This window comes from Coccinella septempunctata, chromosome 5 (genome assembly GCF_907165205.1).
Source record: "Coccinella septempunctata chromosome 5, icCocSept1.1, whole genome shotgun sequence".
Lineage (NCBI taxonomy): Eukaryota > Metazoa > Arthropoda > Insecta > Coleoptera > Coccinellidae > Coccinella > Coccinella septempunctata.
In genome coordinates this window covers 31557697-31574356 of record NC_058193.1, presented here as the reverse complement: position 1 = coordinate 31574356, position 16660 = coordinate 31557697, and the positions used below count along the sequence as shown (strand labels likewise).

Below are 16660 nucleotides of genomic sequence, written 5' to 3'. Positions count from 1 at the left end.
TTTTTCTGGGCCACAATGTCTTTGGAACCACTGGAGGTTTCCATGAAACTTGTCAAACCGTTAGAAAGCCCATTAAATTGAAAAGTTTTCTTGTCTCGCGTTCAATCAAATTGTTAGATTTTTTTCAAAAATTCTTCGTTTTTCGGAAAAATTGCAATAGACAAGAAAGTTTTTCTATTGGATGGGCTATAATGATTCAACAACTTTCAAGGAATTTCAATGCGAGGTTAATGTTCAGTAGTTCCAAAGAGATTGTGGCCAGTTAAAAGTGTCAATACTGGCAATCGCCAAAATAGGTAGCACTATGAGATTTTGCATATCGTAAAACTCCTGTGAACAGGGTTATTGGGGTATCAGCAGTTTTTTAAGAAAATTATTTTTCCTTTAGCTCGAGCTTTCGAGATTTATTGTTTATCTTTTCATCAGGAGCACTAAAATTCGAAAAGAAACATCAAGAAGACACGACAATACAACTTCTGTGTGCCAAATTCAGTGTTTTTCGTATGGACGGCTGTAAAAATTAATATACCTACAGGGTATTCCAAATTGCTTGATTTTGGCTGTTTCTGGTTCTTCTAGACTAGATATCTGTCATAACTTCCCCATTTTCGAAAATGATTTTCACTGGGAAAACGACACTATACAGTCTTTGACTTGTAAAAATAACTACAGTAGATTCCCGAGGTCAAAAGAAACACTCTTTTCCTATACCATTTTTTCCGATTCGGCCCTGATAATAAGATATAGCCATTTTAAGTTTTCATAATGAGCTATGTCACTCCTGGAAAAACAAAATTATCTTCAGAATAACTAGCTAAATCTGTGACACTACACATCTGTGGATCTTTTAAACAGAGTTGTGTTCAGCCAAAATACCTAGTTTTTTAAATTTCACAGAAAGTTTTTCATTTTTGAACATATAAAGAATATTTTTATCTTTCCAAACGTTCAAATATTCATTAGATAGCGTCCAACTTAGTTTCAAGAGTTGGGTTCTTTGAATTTTTGGTATTTTTATGGTACGTAATGGTCATAACGAGAAAACTGGAAGACTTGGTGATATCTTGTGTTCGAAAAATATTCATCAAAAGAATGAAAAACTATATACCGAAATTCATTTCATTCGATAAAACCGTTTGTGAGATAAAATTAAAAATAATTTTTTTATGGCTTTTCAACACCCAGTTTTTCAAATTTCACAGATACTTTTTGATTTTGGAAAATCAAATTACTCGAAAACGGCGCATTTTACGAGAAAGTATGACGAACACTTTTATTTCACAAAACGTCCAAATATTCCTTTGATAGCGTCCAACTTAGTTTCAAGAGTTGGGTTCTTAGAATTTTTGGTATTCTAATGGTACGTTATGGCATAATGAGAAAACTGGAAGACGTAGGTAATATCTTGTGTTCGAAAAAGATTAATGAAATAAATGAAAAACTATATTCCGAAATTCATTACATTCGATAAAACCGTTTGTGAGATGGAACTTAAAATAACATTCTTTATGGTTTTTCGACAGCCTGTATCTTTTTAACCGAGCCGATTTGGAAAAAATGGTAAAGGAAAAAAGTATTCCTTTTGGCCTCAACAATCTACAGTTAAAATATTTGTACGAGTCAAAAACGTCTTCTGTGAAATGAATGAGGGAGTCGCTTTATAAATAACGAAAAATTGGTATCGGAATGTCTCAGACGTTTGGTTTGTTGCACAAAAGATTAATTTCAAAGGAGGGTATCCCTCATAGTGGGCGTGGGAAGTGGTGAATGACACGAACCCTCTCCAAAACAGCATGTCTCCCCAGAGCACACGTTTCGACCTTTTAGGGACCTGAAACTGAACATAAAGAGAACCGACGAATTCATCATGTCATTTATTACCGTTTTCTTCGACAGTACTTCCGTTTCAAGTAACTTCGGGATCGATTGACTAGATCACGAAATCTTGTGACCAGAAAATTCTTCAGGGCATGGTTAAACTTGAGTTCAAAACACCAGGAGGTACTATAGCTGGTGTGCATGAAAGTTTTTACTTTGTTAGACAACAATTAGCAATAACGACTTACGAAGAAGGATTTTTTAATATCAATTTTTCATTATTAATCGTTGTGTTTCAAATATTTGTAGTGAAAGAACATAAAAACCTTCAGGAACAAGAAAAAAAATATACCATTACTAGCATAATCGATCTAATAAATATTACTGAACGCAGATTATGATTATTGTCTTAATCAACAAAAATTAACAATTTCATAAGCAATCTCATAATCTCTTAGTTTTTCGGATGCCATTTTGTTAAAACATGACTTGATGGTTATTTTTCACCTACGAAACAAGCATATTCCTCTCTCTCTTGGTTTCATAAACCTTGAATCTCAAAATATGTCCACAGAACTTCGGGTAGGTACTCACCTTTTTGTCTCTGTTTCTAAAATCACCCCAATTTAAAATGGATGTCTTTATTGTGGGTTGTAAAATGTTGCATTGACGAGGTTGGCGGTTGCGTAAAAAAATAATGGAATTAGAGCAGTTCCAGGACCCTGAAAACACGGAAAAAACCTCGGTTACCTACCTGCTCGCAAAAAAATTTGCATATTATACTATCTAGTTCCAGGAAAGTCGAATGCCTCGGTTTACCTGATGAAAAAAAACGTTTGAGTTGTTTACAACTTCTAGGTTTTATGAATTCGTCATGGTTTGGTTTATTGGTTTACCATTTTTTCAAATGGACGTTAAAAATAGACATTTGAGATGGAAAAGTTTCCGAATATTACAAAATCAGGTATCTGCATATAGTAGATCCAAAGATGGTCCTCAACGAACAGTTTCAGTGGCAAAATACCGTGGGAGTAAACTTGGTATCACTAACAATGAATAAATTTCCCATTTGCACTTCTGTTGGCATTGTCATCTGATTAAAAACTCTTGGCTTGGGGGTTTAAATGCCCCATATGGATTTCAGAGGTACAGGATGATTTATGGAAGAATGGTAACTATGAACTCATATAACTTCCATAATATGGCAACATTTTCGCCAATACCCTTATGGGTCAGTAAAAGTCCCAATCCTCATTCTGTTTGAGGACAGTTGTTCCCTACGTCACCAGTAACGCTGTATAGAGGGTGAAGATATGAATGTGGATCTCTGAAATAAACTACCACTACAAAAATCAGTTTTTTCATCTATTCCTCAATTTGACCGCTGACCTCCGTTAGGATTCAAGGACCTTTCTGCACTCATGGTGGTATGAACCAGCCTGTGGGCACAGGTTTCAAGTTTTAACTGCACCTACTGGATCGCCCCTCATTCCAAGCATTTTTGCGGAAGCGAATACAGTTGTTGGACGGTATAATTAGCGAGTCGTAGACGAGACCATCCTATATATCCTTGACGTGTGTCAACCGGCGTGATTTAAAGAGCTGAACGTGGTCGTCGACAAATCTTCGACAATTCATTATGGACCGAAAAGTTTTGATTGAGTATGTTGGTTGGAATTTGGATGAGTTCGTGTTCAGAAAGTCATTTCACACTCAATTATGATACATCTCTTGTTCGGAGTTATTCGTTAGTTTAGCAGAACAGAAGTTGAGATCTGACTTTATTCGGTTATGGGGGTTGTCGTATTTGTGCGTAATTCTTCAAGGGGAAGTAGTACCTACAATTCGAGATCAAGAGAAACGACATTGGTTGCTTTACAGATGATACATCAAATAAGAAAATGAGTCACATCTTTGAGCAATAGCCTGAATTACGTACTGAGTCAGTTAAAAAGTAGAAATTACCACAATAGAGGTAATATTAGGTAATTGAATAATTTTCAGTTATTCCTGAATTTCAGCGTAATTTTGGCATATATCGCTATAAAAATCTTTGCAATATACAAAGAATTGAATCGCTGATGTCAATTTTTATCGAAATATGTCGAAAAACCGTCGAAAAATGATTGTGAAAACAAGTTTTATTGACACTAAAGTTCAAGTTTTTTTTCTCATAAAAAAAACTAAAGTAGAAAAAAAAGAAAGGGGGTGACATCAAGACGTCCTTTAATTTCAATTTAAAAAAAATCAAGGCTTCACGTGAGAAATTGAAAGCGTAAATTAGGAACTAGTGAATGCAGTTTTGGAATGGAGATGTGAGAATTGAGGTATTATTATACTTCCCTTTAATAATGTAATGAAAACACGCTACACAGTGTGAGTCTTTGCCTCGTACAAATCGTCTAACAGTAGATTCTTGGGGTCAGAAGAAACACTTTTTTCCTTCACCATTTCTTCCGAATCGGCTCGGTTTAAAAAATCCAGGTTGTTGAAAAGCCATAAAAAAAATTATTTTTAGTTTTTTCTCACAAATTTCACAAACGGTTTTATCGAATGAAATGAATTTCGGTATATAGTTTTTCATTCATTTGATGAATATTTTTCGAACACAAGATATCACCCGCGTCTTCCAGTTTTCTCGTTATGACCATTACGTACCATAAAAATACCAAAAATTCAAAGAACCCAACTCTTGAAACTAAGTTGGATGCTATCTAATGAATATTTGAACGTTTTGTAAGATAAAAATATTCCTCATATTTTCTCGAATAATGCGCCGTTTTCGAGTAATTTGGTGTCCAAAAATGTAAAAGTTTCAGTGAAATTTGAAAAATTGGGTATTTTGGCTGAATACAACTCTGTTGAGAAGATCCTTAGATGTGTAGTGTCGAAGATTCAGCTAGTTATTCTGAAGATAATTTTGTTTTTCCACGAGTGGCACAGCTCATTATGAAAACTTAAAATGGCTTTACCTACCTTTTTATCAGGGCCAAATCGAAAAAAATGGTATAGGCAGAAGTGCTTCTATTGAACTCAAGAATCTACTGATAAAATATTCGTACTAATCGAAGACTCACCCTGTATAAATGATTTTTCACGAATACTTTCACTTCACATGTCCAATCTGAGGATATCTCAGTCCTGTTTATGTAAATAAATTCAATTTTTCGTACTTCGTCCAGTATCACAGATTTAGCTAGTCATTCTGAGGGTAAATTCTGTTTATCCAGGGGTGTCATTCTTTACCATTGGAATTGGAAAACAAAATTACCTAAAGAATAACTAGCTAAATCTGTGACACTATACATCTGTGCATCTTTTAAACAGAGTTGTATTCAGCCAAAATACCCAATTTGTCAAATTCCACAGATACTTTTTAATTTTTGAACATCAAATTACTCTAAAACGGTGCATTATACGAGAAAATATGAAGAATACTTTTATTTTACAAAACGTTCAAATATTCATCAGATAACGTCCAACTTAGTTTCAAGAGTTGGGTTCTTTGAATTTTTGGTATTTTTATGGTGCGCATTGGTCATAATGAGAAAACTGGAAGATGTGGGTGATATCTTGTGTTCGAAAAATATTCATCAAATAAATGAAAAACTATATTCCGAAATTCATTTCATTCGATGAAACCGTTTGTGAGATAGAACTAAAAATAACATTTTTTTGAGATTTTTCAACAGCCTGTATCTTTTAAACCGAGCCGATTAGGAAAAAATGGTAAAGGAAAAAAGTGTTTCTTTTGACCCCAAGAACCTACTGTCAAAATATTGGTACGAGTCAAAAACTCACCCTGTATATTGTTTAAGTTCGAGTTGAAAATGATCTCAAACGATTGGGTTTTGAAATTTTCATAGTTCACGTTTCAAAACGTCTTATAGTCATCGAACAACGATCTTCCCAGACATCGATTTCAACCGTCCAGTTCCAAAACGTCGAGAACCAAAGAAAAACGCAAAAAAAAAATCATATCCCAGTGGATCCCCCAACAGATGTCCCAAAAAACGCGGTGCGATCAATCAAAAACGAGCATCCACCTGTTGCAACATCCATAGTTCCCCGTCCCACAGGTGGTCAGTGCGCGGTCCAGTGACGTACGCGCGGGGGGGCGCGCAGGGGGCCCGTCGAGAGCAATCTCGTGTCTGGCTCGCGGCCCCGATCACACGTGCCGATCGCGTCACGCTCGCGACTGTGGGAAAGCCCCGCCCCGTCCGCGGGTGGCTATCTCACAAAGTGCCGATGTCCCCGTCTGCCCCCCTTTTAGCCCCCCGCTCGAGTGACCGTCACGGACTCTCTCGCGTGAATCAGATGAGATGCGAAGGTTATCTGATTCGGGCTTGGCCCGGCTACGCTGCTGAATCACGAGCCGAGGTATACAGGGTGGGCGAATTTCGTTTGTCTACGAATGGGGACTTACAGTCTTTTATCAAATGCAAAAAAAAATCGTTAGTTATACATACTCGAGCGTGTCAGATTTTCATGCAGATGGTTAATCACATTGTTGCAGACGTGTTGACCCATTAATCCGACACTAATCACTGGGGGATTTTCTTAATCTGACACGTTGAAGATGATAAAAATGCATTTTTTCAGAATAAATCCCTTCCTGTACCTCTAATCGTTTCGTTATGCATTATGAGGATTGTAGATAATAAAATTCTGTACAACTTTTGTCTGAAGCAATTTTACCTACTCTTCACCGTTTTCAAGTTAGAGGGCGATAAGGGCGGGGAGCTTAGCCACACATGCGAAAGGCCAAGGTCAATGTAGAAACCCACTCTAATGTACATTCATCGCCATATATCTCGAAAACGTTCAAACGTAGAAGAAATTGCTTCGGACAAAATTTGTAGAAGATTTTATGCTCTACAACTTTTATGATGAATGCGAAAACGATTTAAAGCCCAGGAGTGGAGATAATTAGAAAAAACACTGATTTTTGTGACCTTTATGGCCAATTTTATTGTTTCGGCTTGCTTAAACTGTCAGATTATATTCTCATAACTTTCTTGTCTTTGAAGGTACATATCTGAAATTTGAACCTTCTACAGACAATTTCTTTCGTAGAATCTACTAATGAGCACAAAATATGTACGTATTTGGACATTTTGGAGATTTCTATCGATCAAGTGTTACCGCATGTTATTGGAAATACTGCAAATTATATCGAAGATAATTTAGATTGAGTTTCAGCAAGATTGAGCTCCTTCGCAATACGCTTTGTTTGTTCGACATCTTGATAAAAGATTTCTATGTCAGTGGATTGGAGGAAGGAAGTCACAGTCATGGTTGTTTTGAAGCTCAAAATGTCAATTTTTCACAATAAAACACTACAAGTGCCATGAAAACACCACTTCATTTTCAAATACTTAGTTAAGAATATTTCGAGAACTAATGCATAAAATAAAAAACAATTACTGTGCTGAAATCAGTATAAAAATACCTTTCAAATGAGGTATCACTCACCCCATCTTCCCTATTCAAAAATTGGGGGTGAGGGTTGCAGTAGCAAGGGTTGAAGCGCTATGCGTCCTTAACCTACACCTTAAGTTGTCCCCCTCGAAACAGAAATCGACCTATCCGAGCATTTCTATCGAAAAAATTTATTTCGTCTGTAATCTCGTCTGTTTCGTTTTCAAATGGCCACCCTGTATAATTCGGTCCTGCCAAGCTGCAAAGCTGCTATCAAAGGCCCTCTCTGTTTAATGTAACCCCTTTTGGAGCTCAAAAAGTATTAACTCCAATTCATTATTTTTTCCTATTCACGAGTATCAGATACCGAAGAGCGATCACCCTGTATATACCGTAATTCTTTCCTCCATATATAATGGAGGTCACATGCCTACGTGAGACGACATCTCACATGTAGTGGCGAGCCTATGGAGATGCATTTCTACCGTGGGATAATGCTGCTGCCCAGCATCCAAGCCCGCCTTTAATCTTTTATTCCTTTTTCCACTAGCCGCATGACGTAGGCGCTGAATATTAAACACTTTGGCGGTTCTTATTCAGATGATCCAAGATGAAGAAGCAGATTCGGAAGGAACGCTTAAGCATCGGTTTGTATCTTTGATAATCTCGAAAAAACTAGGAGCTGGTACCATTAAGAGTACCTATGGGGGTTCAACAACCCTCAACATAGTTTTGAGTGGTCACCACAAGAAATAGTCGGCTTATACAGTTAGCGGCAGAGCCGATTGACGTGTTTCGAAGGAATATAAAAGAAAGGATCTACATTGTGGTCCAACGAAAGCTTAACACCTCCATTTTCCGGCTTTAAAAAGAAAATGTGGAAAATCGCTCGGAGAGGTCAATTCCTGATTCGACGGGGAACAACTTTTCCGCTCTTTTCATCCCCGTAACTTCAACCCCCTAACCGGGGTGAACACAACCCCTTGATTTTGAATAGGGATGAGGGTTGTTGTGATACCTCTGGTTGAAGATCTTATCGAGTACTATATGATCCTGAAATTTCGCTTCAAAATTTCCATCGATAACAAAACGACATCGAAAATAGCAAAAGAAAGAGGGAATGTGGAATTTACGAGTATCTTGAGAATATTATTCGTATCCCACACATTTAAAAAAAGGTATTAGAGAAGTGTATGAAATAGACGAAGCGGGGGACGTGCCTGTCTTAGCTCATGTAGCAATGCATCCGACGTTTAGTACTAAGCAGTTGTCCGATATATCTGGTGTTTCACGCACAACAATCATGAGAATAATGTTGTAAAATCGTAAAGTCATTGATAGGTAATCTTGAATGAAAACTCTTGATTTGTGACTACCAGTACTTTACTCTTCTGTTTCAATTGTGTTGGATTAGTTGGGTATTTTATTTATTCTTCTCATTGCGCGATACTCTTGAAGAAGGAAGTATAAAACTACTTGTTGAACATCCAAAAATGAATTGTCCATTGTGGTAGTACCTTATTGTTACTCCCAGCTCTCAAGAATTAAGCTGATTTCGTTGTAAGACCTTAATGCAAAGCTTGTGTTCAGAAATACCTCATTTCCGCCCAGATTTCAGTATGTGGAAATGATGTAATGTAACACAATGTGCTTTAAGGATGAGGCAGAAGAAAACACTCTTCCTCTACCTTGTGCCAACAAAGAAATACAATCTAGGTGGAATTCCATAGTTTTTGATCATTGAAGAGTTTTCATGTGACTTAGATATATTGACCAAACATCAGTCAAGATCATTGAAGTAAAAGGTGCTTTTTACATACGCACTGGAAACATTTGAGACCTAGAATAAGTAGTAAATATAGTTTGTCTATGGTAAATATTGCGTTATCATAGCAACGAACAATAACTCATTAGAAGTGTCAGTGTGAATTTTGAGGTAAAAAAAGTGAACAAGCGTTACGCAATGAATTAAAAGAAAGAAGATCGAAATTGTGAAAATCGAAAAATTGGAGTATCCAGTCATGATCAAGTACCTGTATTCAAAAGGGTTAAGGGGTAAGCAGATTTACGAAGATATGCACCCTTGGTGATCAATGTCCTTCGTATGCGACAGTGAAAAATTGGACTGCAAGCTTCAAAAGAGGTAAATTTTCCATTGAAGATGATATATATATATATATATTCTTTTGATATAGAGCATTACAATCTTGAAAAGCAAACAATAATTATAGCATGTGTATGAGTTAAAGTTTTAGCAGAGGTTAGCGTAACGGGGTACCATACAAATTGGTGTATGATACAAGAGCTTAGGGAAAAACCTCAGTAAAAAAACCCTTTCTCCCCGTGAGTGTAGTGGATTGTAATTGTTCACGAAATAAGCTGAAATATTCCATATTGAAGGGCATCTCGCACTGCAAAAATTGATTCTTTCTCCAACAAAAGGAAAATCCAGAAAGAAGATGATGACCGATCGGGAAGGCCAGTTTCTGTGTCAGTCCCCGAAAATATCGATGTAGTTCATGACATGATTTTATCAGACTGTCGAATTGGGCTAAAACGGATATCTGCACACTTACGGCCGGTTTCATAATCAAGACTTTGCTTTAATTTTAAAGCTTCCTTTAACCCTACTAAAAATGACAGTAAGGGAAGCTTTAAGCTCAAAGTAACGTTGAATTCGATGATGAAACTGGACGTTAATATTTCGTACGAACGCGTTCATCATATGGTTCACGTCAATATGGACATGAGAAAAATTGCTGCAAAATGGATCCCCAAATGTTTGAATGTTGACCAAAAGCGTGCAAGGGCAGAAGCATCGCGTTCGATCTGTGCTCGATTTGAAAACTATGTAGACTTCTTGAACCGAATTGTTACTATGGATGAGACTTGCGTACATTTCTACGATACAGAAACAAAGCAACAATCGATAGAATGACGACACTCTGGTTCTCCAAGACCTAGGAAGTTTCGTGTCCAAAAATATGCTGAAAAAGATCTTGCTTCAGTTTTTTGGGATTGGCATGGAGTAATCATGATTGATTTTTTGGATAAAGCTAGAACAATAACCGGAGATTACTATTCGACATTACTGACCACTCTACGGCAAAAAATCAAAGAGTAAAGACGCGGAAAGCAATCCAGAGGTGTTTTGTTTTTCACTACAACGCCCCTCCACACAAATTTCATGTTGCCATGCAAAAAATTCGTAATTTAGGGTCTGAGTTACTAGAACACCCCCTTATTCACCAGATTTGGCTCCATCCGACTATCATCTCTTTCCTCGACTGAAAAAAAGTTTAAGAGGTCGTAAATTTTCTTCCAACGAGGAGGTAATAAAAGCTGTGGAGGTCTGGTTTGCAGAGCAAGAAGAAACATTTTCTTTGAAAGGTCTAGAGACGTTGCAGGTTCGCTGTAATAGATGTATCCAATTAAGAGGAGAATGTGTTGAGTAATAAAATATTTTGGCATCGAAATTTTGTTTGCTTGTATAGTAGGCTGAGAATTTTTCAATATATCCTCGTATTAACGATTTTTAGGTGATTTCCGAAAGATCGCAGTGTCATCGAGCCTTCTATAGAATGATTTGATGAACTGAGGCAGAAAACTCTTCGGGAATTCAATGAAAAAAGATACATTCAACATGAACCATCATAACAATGAATTTTTTTGGAAAAATTGGCCGTCAAAAGGGTGCACAGAAAAATTACAATAAGTAGGTAATTAACGACTGACCCTATATGAATATCTAGGGGTCTTATCGTTTATTACATAAAAATTACATGATAGTTCGTTGCCGCCCAATTATTTTTCGTTTTTCAGTACGAAACAGCCGATTAACCTGAATTGGGAGATTTCGGTTCTTCGATAAATATCGCGGACCACGAAACGCCCCTTGCGGAGCCCCGCACGCAGCATCATCCTCCGGACCGCGGTGAATACGATCGCCAGACAATTACCCGACTTTTTCCACCGCAGCATCCTTTGTATTCTGTTCCTTGTTCCTGACAAAATGAAATGTATGGACCACAAGGCTGAACCAGAGAATTCGCGGTTCGCGAGATCCTTCCCGAAGCCGCCTCATGAATTATTCATCAGCCGATTTACGCGCATCGCTTCTTCGATTTCGGTTTCCAAGAAGGAGCCCAGAGACTTGTTTGTTTGGCTCGGCCCGTTCCGTGCCCCTGGTTTCACATGATACTCCGTTGTGACTTACGACGGTGACGTCACTGGTAGTAAACGACGTGGGTCGATAGAGGATCACACACGCGCCGGCGGTGTTGTCGAGAGAGGCGATTTGTAGGAGCCAAAACTGGAGACCAGATGAAATTGTATCGAATTTCCATGAATTAGGAAACATGTATTAGGTTAGACCTATAATAAGTACGGTTTGTACCGTGTATCAATGGAGTGTAGAGAAAGGAATCCTTGTAGGTCTGGAAGTCTGAGCTGTCTCGGGAAAGCGTCCCTTGGCAGAGAGTTCCAAAGTCTGGATGCCCTAGGCATAGATAGGTGCTATACGAAGATATATTGAAAAATTCTTAGCCTACTATAGAACCAAACAAAATTTCAATGTCAAAAGATTTTATTGCTCAACATATTCACCTCTTAATTGGATACATTTATTACAGCGAACCTGCAACGTCTCTAGACCTTTCAACAGAAATGTTTCTTCTTGCTCTGCAAACAAGACCTCCACAGCTTTTATTACCTCCTCGTTGGAAGAAAATTTACGACCTTTTAAACTTTTTTCAGTTGAGGAAAGAGATGATAGTCGGATGGAGCCAAATCTGGTGAATAAGGGGAGTGTTCTAGTGATTCAAACCCTAAATCACAAATTTTTGCATGGTAACATGAGATTTGTGTGCTTGGGCGTTGTCCTGCAAAAACAAAACACCTTTGGATAGCTTTCCGCGTCTTTTCTCTTTAATGTTCTCCCGTAGAGTGTTCAATAATGTCGAATAGTAATCTCCGGTTATTGTTCTACCCTTATCCAAAAAATCAATCATGATTTCTCCATGGCAATCCCTAAAAACTGAAGCAAGAACTTTTCCAGCAGAATTTTAGACACGAAACTTCTTAGGTCTTGGAGAACCAGAGTGTAGACATTCCATCGATTGTTGCTTTGTTTCTGTATCGTAGAAATGTACCCAAGTCTCATCCATAGTAACAATTCGGATCAAGAAGTCTACATCGTTTTCAAATCGAGCACAGATCGAACGCGATGCTTCTACCCTTGCACGCTTTTGGTCAACATTCAAACATTTGGGGATCCATTTTGCAGCAATTTTTCTCATGTGTAAATTGACTATATGATGAACGCGTTTGTATGAAACATTCAGTGCTTCAAATATCCGTTTTATCCTAATTCAACGGTCTGATAAAATCATGTCATGAACTGCATCGATATTTTAGGAGACTGACACAGAAACTGGCCTTCCCGATCGGTCATCATCTTCAATGGAAAATTCACCTCTTTTGAAGCTTGCAGTCCAATTTTTCACGGTCGCAGACGAAAGACATTGATCACCAAGGGTATTAAGCATATCTTCGTGAATCTGCTCACCTCTTAACCCTTTTAAATAAAGGTACTTGATGATGGCTTGACACTCAAATTTTTCGATTTTCACAATGTCGGTGGACATCATCTTTCTTTTAATTTATTGCGTAACTCTGGTTTACTTTTTCGAACTAAAACTTCACACTGACACTTCTAATGACTTATTGTTCGTTGCTATGTTAACGCAAATTTTTTTTTATGCATGGAACTGATCTAGGCTAACTAGATATCAATAAATCCTCGTACAGCCGTGCTAGATGATGAGATTCAGCTGATCGCAGAGATTTTCCGTGATGTTCCTCAAGTCATGCCACAATAGAGGTTAGCTCCAAAGAAAATAAGCCATGGAAGTATCTATAGAACTTGTCCGATGATATACCAGATTTCTTTGAGTCTAATTCTGCAACTGCTACTTGTGCACTTTGGCTGAATGCAACTCTGTTTAAAAGATCCACAGATGTGTAGTGTCACAGATTTAGCTAGTTATTCTAAAGGTAATTTTGTTTTTCCAGAGATGGCACAGCTCATTATGAAAACTCAAAATGGCTATATCTTTTTATCAGGGCCGAATCGGAAAGAATGATATAGGATGAAAGTGTTTCTTTTGACCCCAAGAATCTGCTGTTAAAATATTCGCACTGTATACCGTCAGATTCCCTTGCATCATTAGGACTGAAGAACGATCGAATCATTTCTCTATTAAACTGAGAGAATTCTCTTCTGCTATAGTCTAGTGGAAACACCCCTTCCCTTTCAAAAAAGCTGGCATAGGAGTCTCTTTCTCTAGGTGCTTTTTCTTCAAACAAAACTATAATTTCCTCCAAAAATCTTCAATCTACGGAGGATATTGCGCTTCAATTTGAACACATTCAAGACTGCACAAAAGGATCCTCTCGATCTACTGATTTCCAACACGGTGACCGGCAACACCGCCTGATTTCGAAACCGGACTGCATATAATTGAAAGGACTAAGAACCATCCACCCATGTGTATTTCCAAGTGTGTGTGGTCGCTGGTAACCACCTACCTACCGGATATATTTAAGGAAATGTCTCAACGTCAAATAGCGAGGACCCGTTTCAAATAGAGGACGAAATGTCACAATATATCGGCCCGATAGAAGTCAGCCCGGATCGGCTTAGAGTTCAATAGACGTCTAGACGCAGGAGGTGTCACGTTGCCCAGTTGTCCGACGTTAATGGACGCTTATTAATATACAGTTATTATCGCGACCGTTTTCTTCAGGTCGCCAAGAATTATTTGAACAGAAATTAACGAACGCCAAGGTTGTCTCCTCGCGTATACGCGGATCTGGCACTCTGTTTGGCGGGCAAATTGCTACAGCTACATCAATTAGCACGATATAGACTATGGGGCTTGCTCCTACACACACGACTACTACGATCATGAACTACACTGCGCATTAACGCACATTCTCAATTTTAATGAAAGTTAACTCTACATTGACTTCATACTTATTTTTTATGTTCTCTCGGAAAGGTTTTGAACGAAACAAGGCACATTAAATGGAAGAAAAATTCAGGATTTCACCGAATCTTATGTGAAAGAAGAGAAATGAACAATTTTCAAAATACTGAAATGCTGATAAGTGATTTAATACTTGGTATTTCCACCCCTTGCGTTAATTACAGCTCGGCAACGACGGTTCATACTCAAAATGAGTGATCTTAAGATGTTCTGATCTAATCCTCCCCAGATTTCTCCGAGTTGGATTCCTAAGTCATTAAGGGTAGCTGGATGATTTTCTGAACTTCTCAGCCTTCTATTGAGGTTGTCCCAAACCTGCTCAATCGGATTGAGATCTGGACTTCTTGCTGGCCATTCCATTCGAGAGACTTCAACCTCTTCAAGGTACTCCTGAACGATGCGCGCACGATGGGGTCTGGCATTATCGTCAATAAAAATGAACTTTTCACCAATGTATAGGGCAAATGGCACCACATGCTCTTCAAGAATGTTCCTTATATACTTATCAGCATTCATAGCTCCATTATCAACGACCACTAGGTCTGTGCGAGCAGTCAAAGATATTCCACCCCATACCATAATCGATCCCCCGAAACCAGTAGTATTCAGGAAATTGCAATGAGCATATCTTTCATGTGGACGTCTGTATACAAGGGAACGTCGATCACAATGGTAGAGGCAGAATCTAGAATCATCTGTGAAGAGAACTCTTTCCCAATCGGCTTCTTCCCAATGGATATGCTCACTCGCAAAATCCAAACGCGCCCTTCTATGGGCTGGGGTAAGAGCTGGGCCTCTTGCCGCGACACGAGGCCTTAAATCATATTCTCTGAGGCGATTTCTTATTGTCGGAATGCTAATTTGCACCTCATGAGTTTGCTCAAGCTGAATTTGAAGGAGGCGAGCGGTTGCAAACCGTTGTCTCAACGAAGAAACTCTCAAGTAACGTTCTTGAATGGCAGTTGTTACCCTATCCTGGTCTTCGGACATTCATACCAGTCTCCCTGAATCGCTACAACATTCTGGACACACTTGTATGGGAAAATCCAAATCTTTCTGCAATTCTTGTGTATGTCCACCCTTCTTCTCGCAAAACTACCGCTTGGGCACATTCCTCTTGGGTCAAATTGCGTGTTTCGCGTTGCATAGCGATCGAGTGTAGAAAATCAAACGAAAGAAAAACTATTGAGCACTAGAATTGATCGAGAACAACTGATTTTAGAATGGAGCAGATACATTCAAAATCCGATAATATCATCTTTTTTTATTCCTGCTGGGAAAAAACATCTGCATTGAAGAAAACCGTTGAAAGTGGATAACATATGTATGCATAATTCTGATAAAAATAATTATCATTGAGAACACCTTCAGTTGTAGAATAAATTTGAGATTTCCATAAGGTGCGTTAATTTTTTTGCGCAGTGTATGTCTAAAAACCGTCGAAATATTATTGTGAAAATAAGATTTATTGACACTGAAATCCAAGTTTTTTTTCTCATAAAAAACAACTAAATTGGAGAAAAAAGAGAAGGGGTGACATCAAGACGTCCTTTAAATTCAATTAAAAAATATCAAGGCTTCACGTTACAAATTGAAAGTGTTAATTAGGAACTAGTGAATGCCGTTTTTGAATGGAGATTCTTGAGGTATTCCCCTTAATATTTTTGTTCAGAGTCGTGCGAGAGGCGACCCCTTGTCAATTTTTTCCCCCTTCCCACACATTTCGAAGTTATCCCAAAAGTCAACCTCGGCATCATCACAACCCTAAAATGATAATATCCCTTCCGACGTCACAAAGCCGACACTATACGGCCCCTGCAATAAACGAGCGTTCCGAAGGTCCTTATGCCCAGGAATCTCGCTTTACAATGCCAATTTCTGGTTTTTATGGTTCCACGCTGTAAATATTTTATTGCGATTGAGTTCAAATTACCGGGTCATTATCGGAGATAACTGTACGGACGGTCGAAATTGCGAATTCCTGTCGGCGAGATACGTGGCGAATTTTTTTTTGGCATTGTCGTGTTTTGCGGAGAATGACCAAGGACGCTGTGAGGGAAAGTCATTTTTTCGAAGGGTCGGTCGTATTGGTAATGCAAGGTCGAATACGAAGTGGTGACTTTTCGGCTACAAGTGAAGGTAGTAAAAAAACTCGTTGCTTTTTGGTTTATTATGGCCAGTAATAAATGTTCGGCACTAAAAGTTTTAAAAAAGTTGATACCTATCCTGAAGATTATACCGTTTATGTTTTGGGGCTTTTCCTAACAAATCTGATGATGATACCATAAGCTTGTGCTTTAAATCGTTCAATGAGAGAGCAAATGGGGTAAAAAAATATTTGATGATGATAATATCATGATGTATACTCCATT

At 38.2% G+C, this 16660-nt stretch overlaps 1 protein-coding gene across 1 annotated transcript in view; it reads right to left on the bottom strand.

Moving 5' to 3' along the window:
- The window catches only part of LOC123314196 (acetylcholine receptor subunit alpha-like 2), a 65765-nt gene extending 59553 nt beyond the window's left edge, over positions 1-6212 (bottom strand). Inside the window, exons 1-2 of the mRNA XM_044899326.1 lie at positions 5865-6212; positions 2413-2540 (exon numbers count right to left, since the gene is read on the bottom strand). Of these exons, the coding sequence (XP_044755261.1) occupies positions 2413-2540; positions 5865-5880 (144 nt within the window). The 5' untranslated portion in view covers positions 5881-6212. The remainder of the gene's footprint in view (positions 1-2412; positions 2541-5864) is intronic.
- Between the last annotated feature and the right edge of the window lie 10448 nt (positions 6213-16660).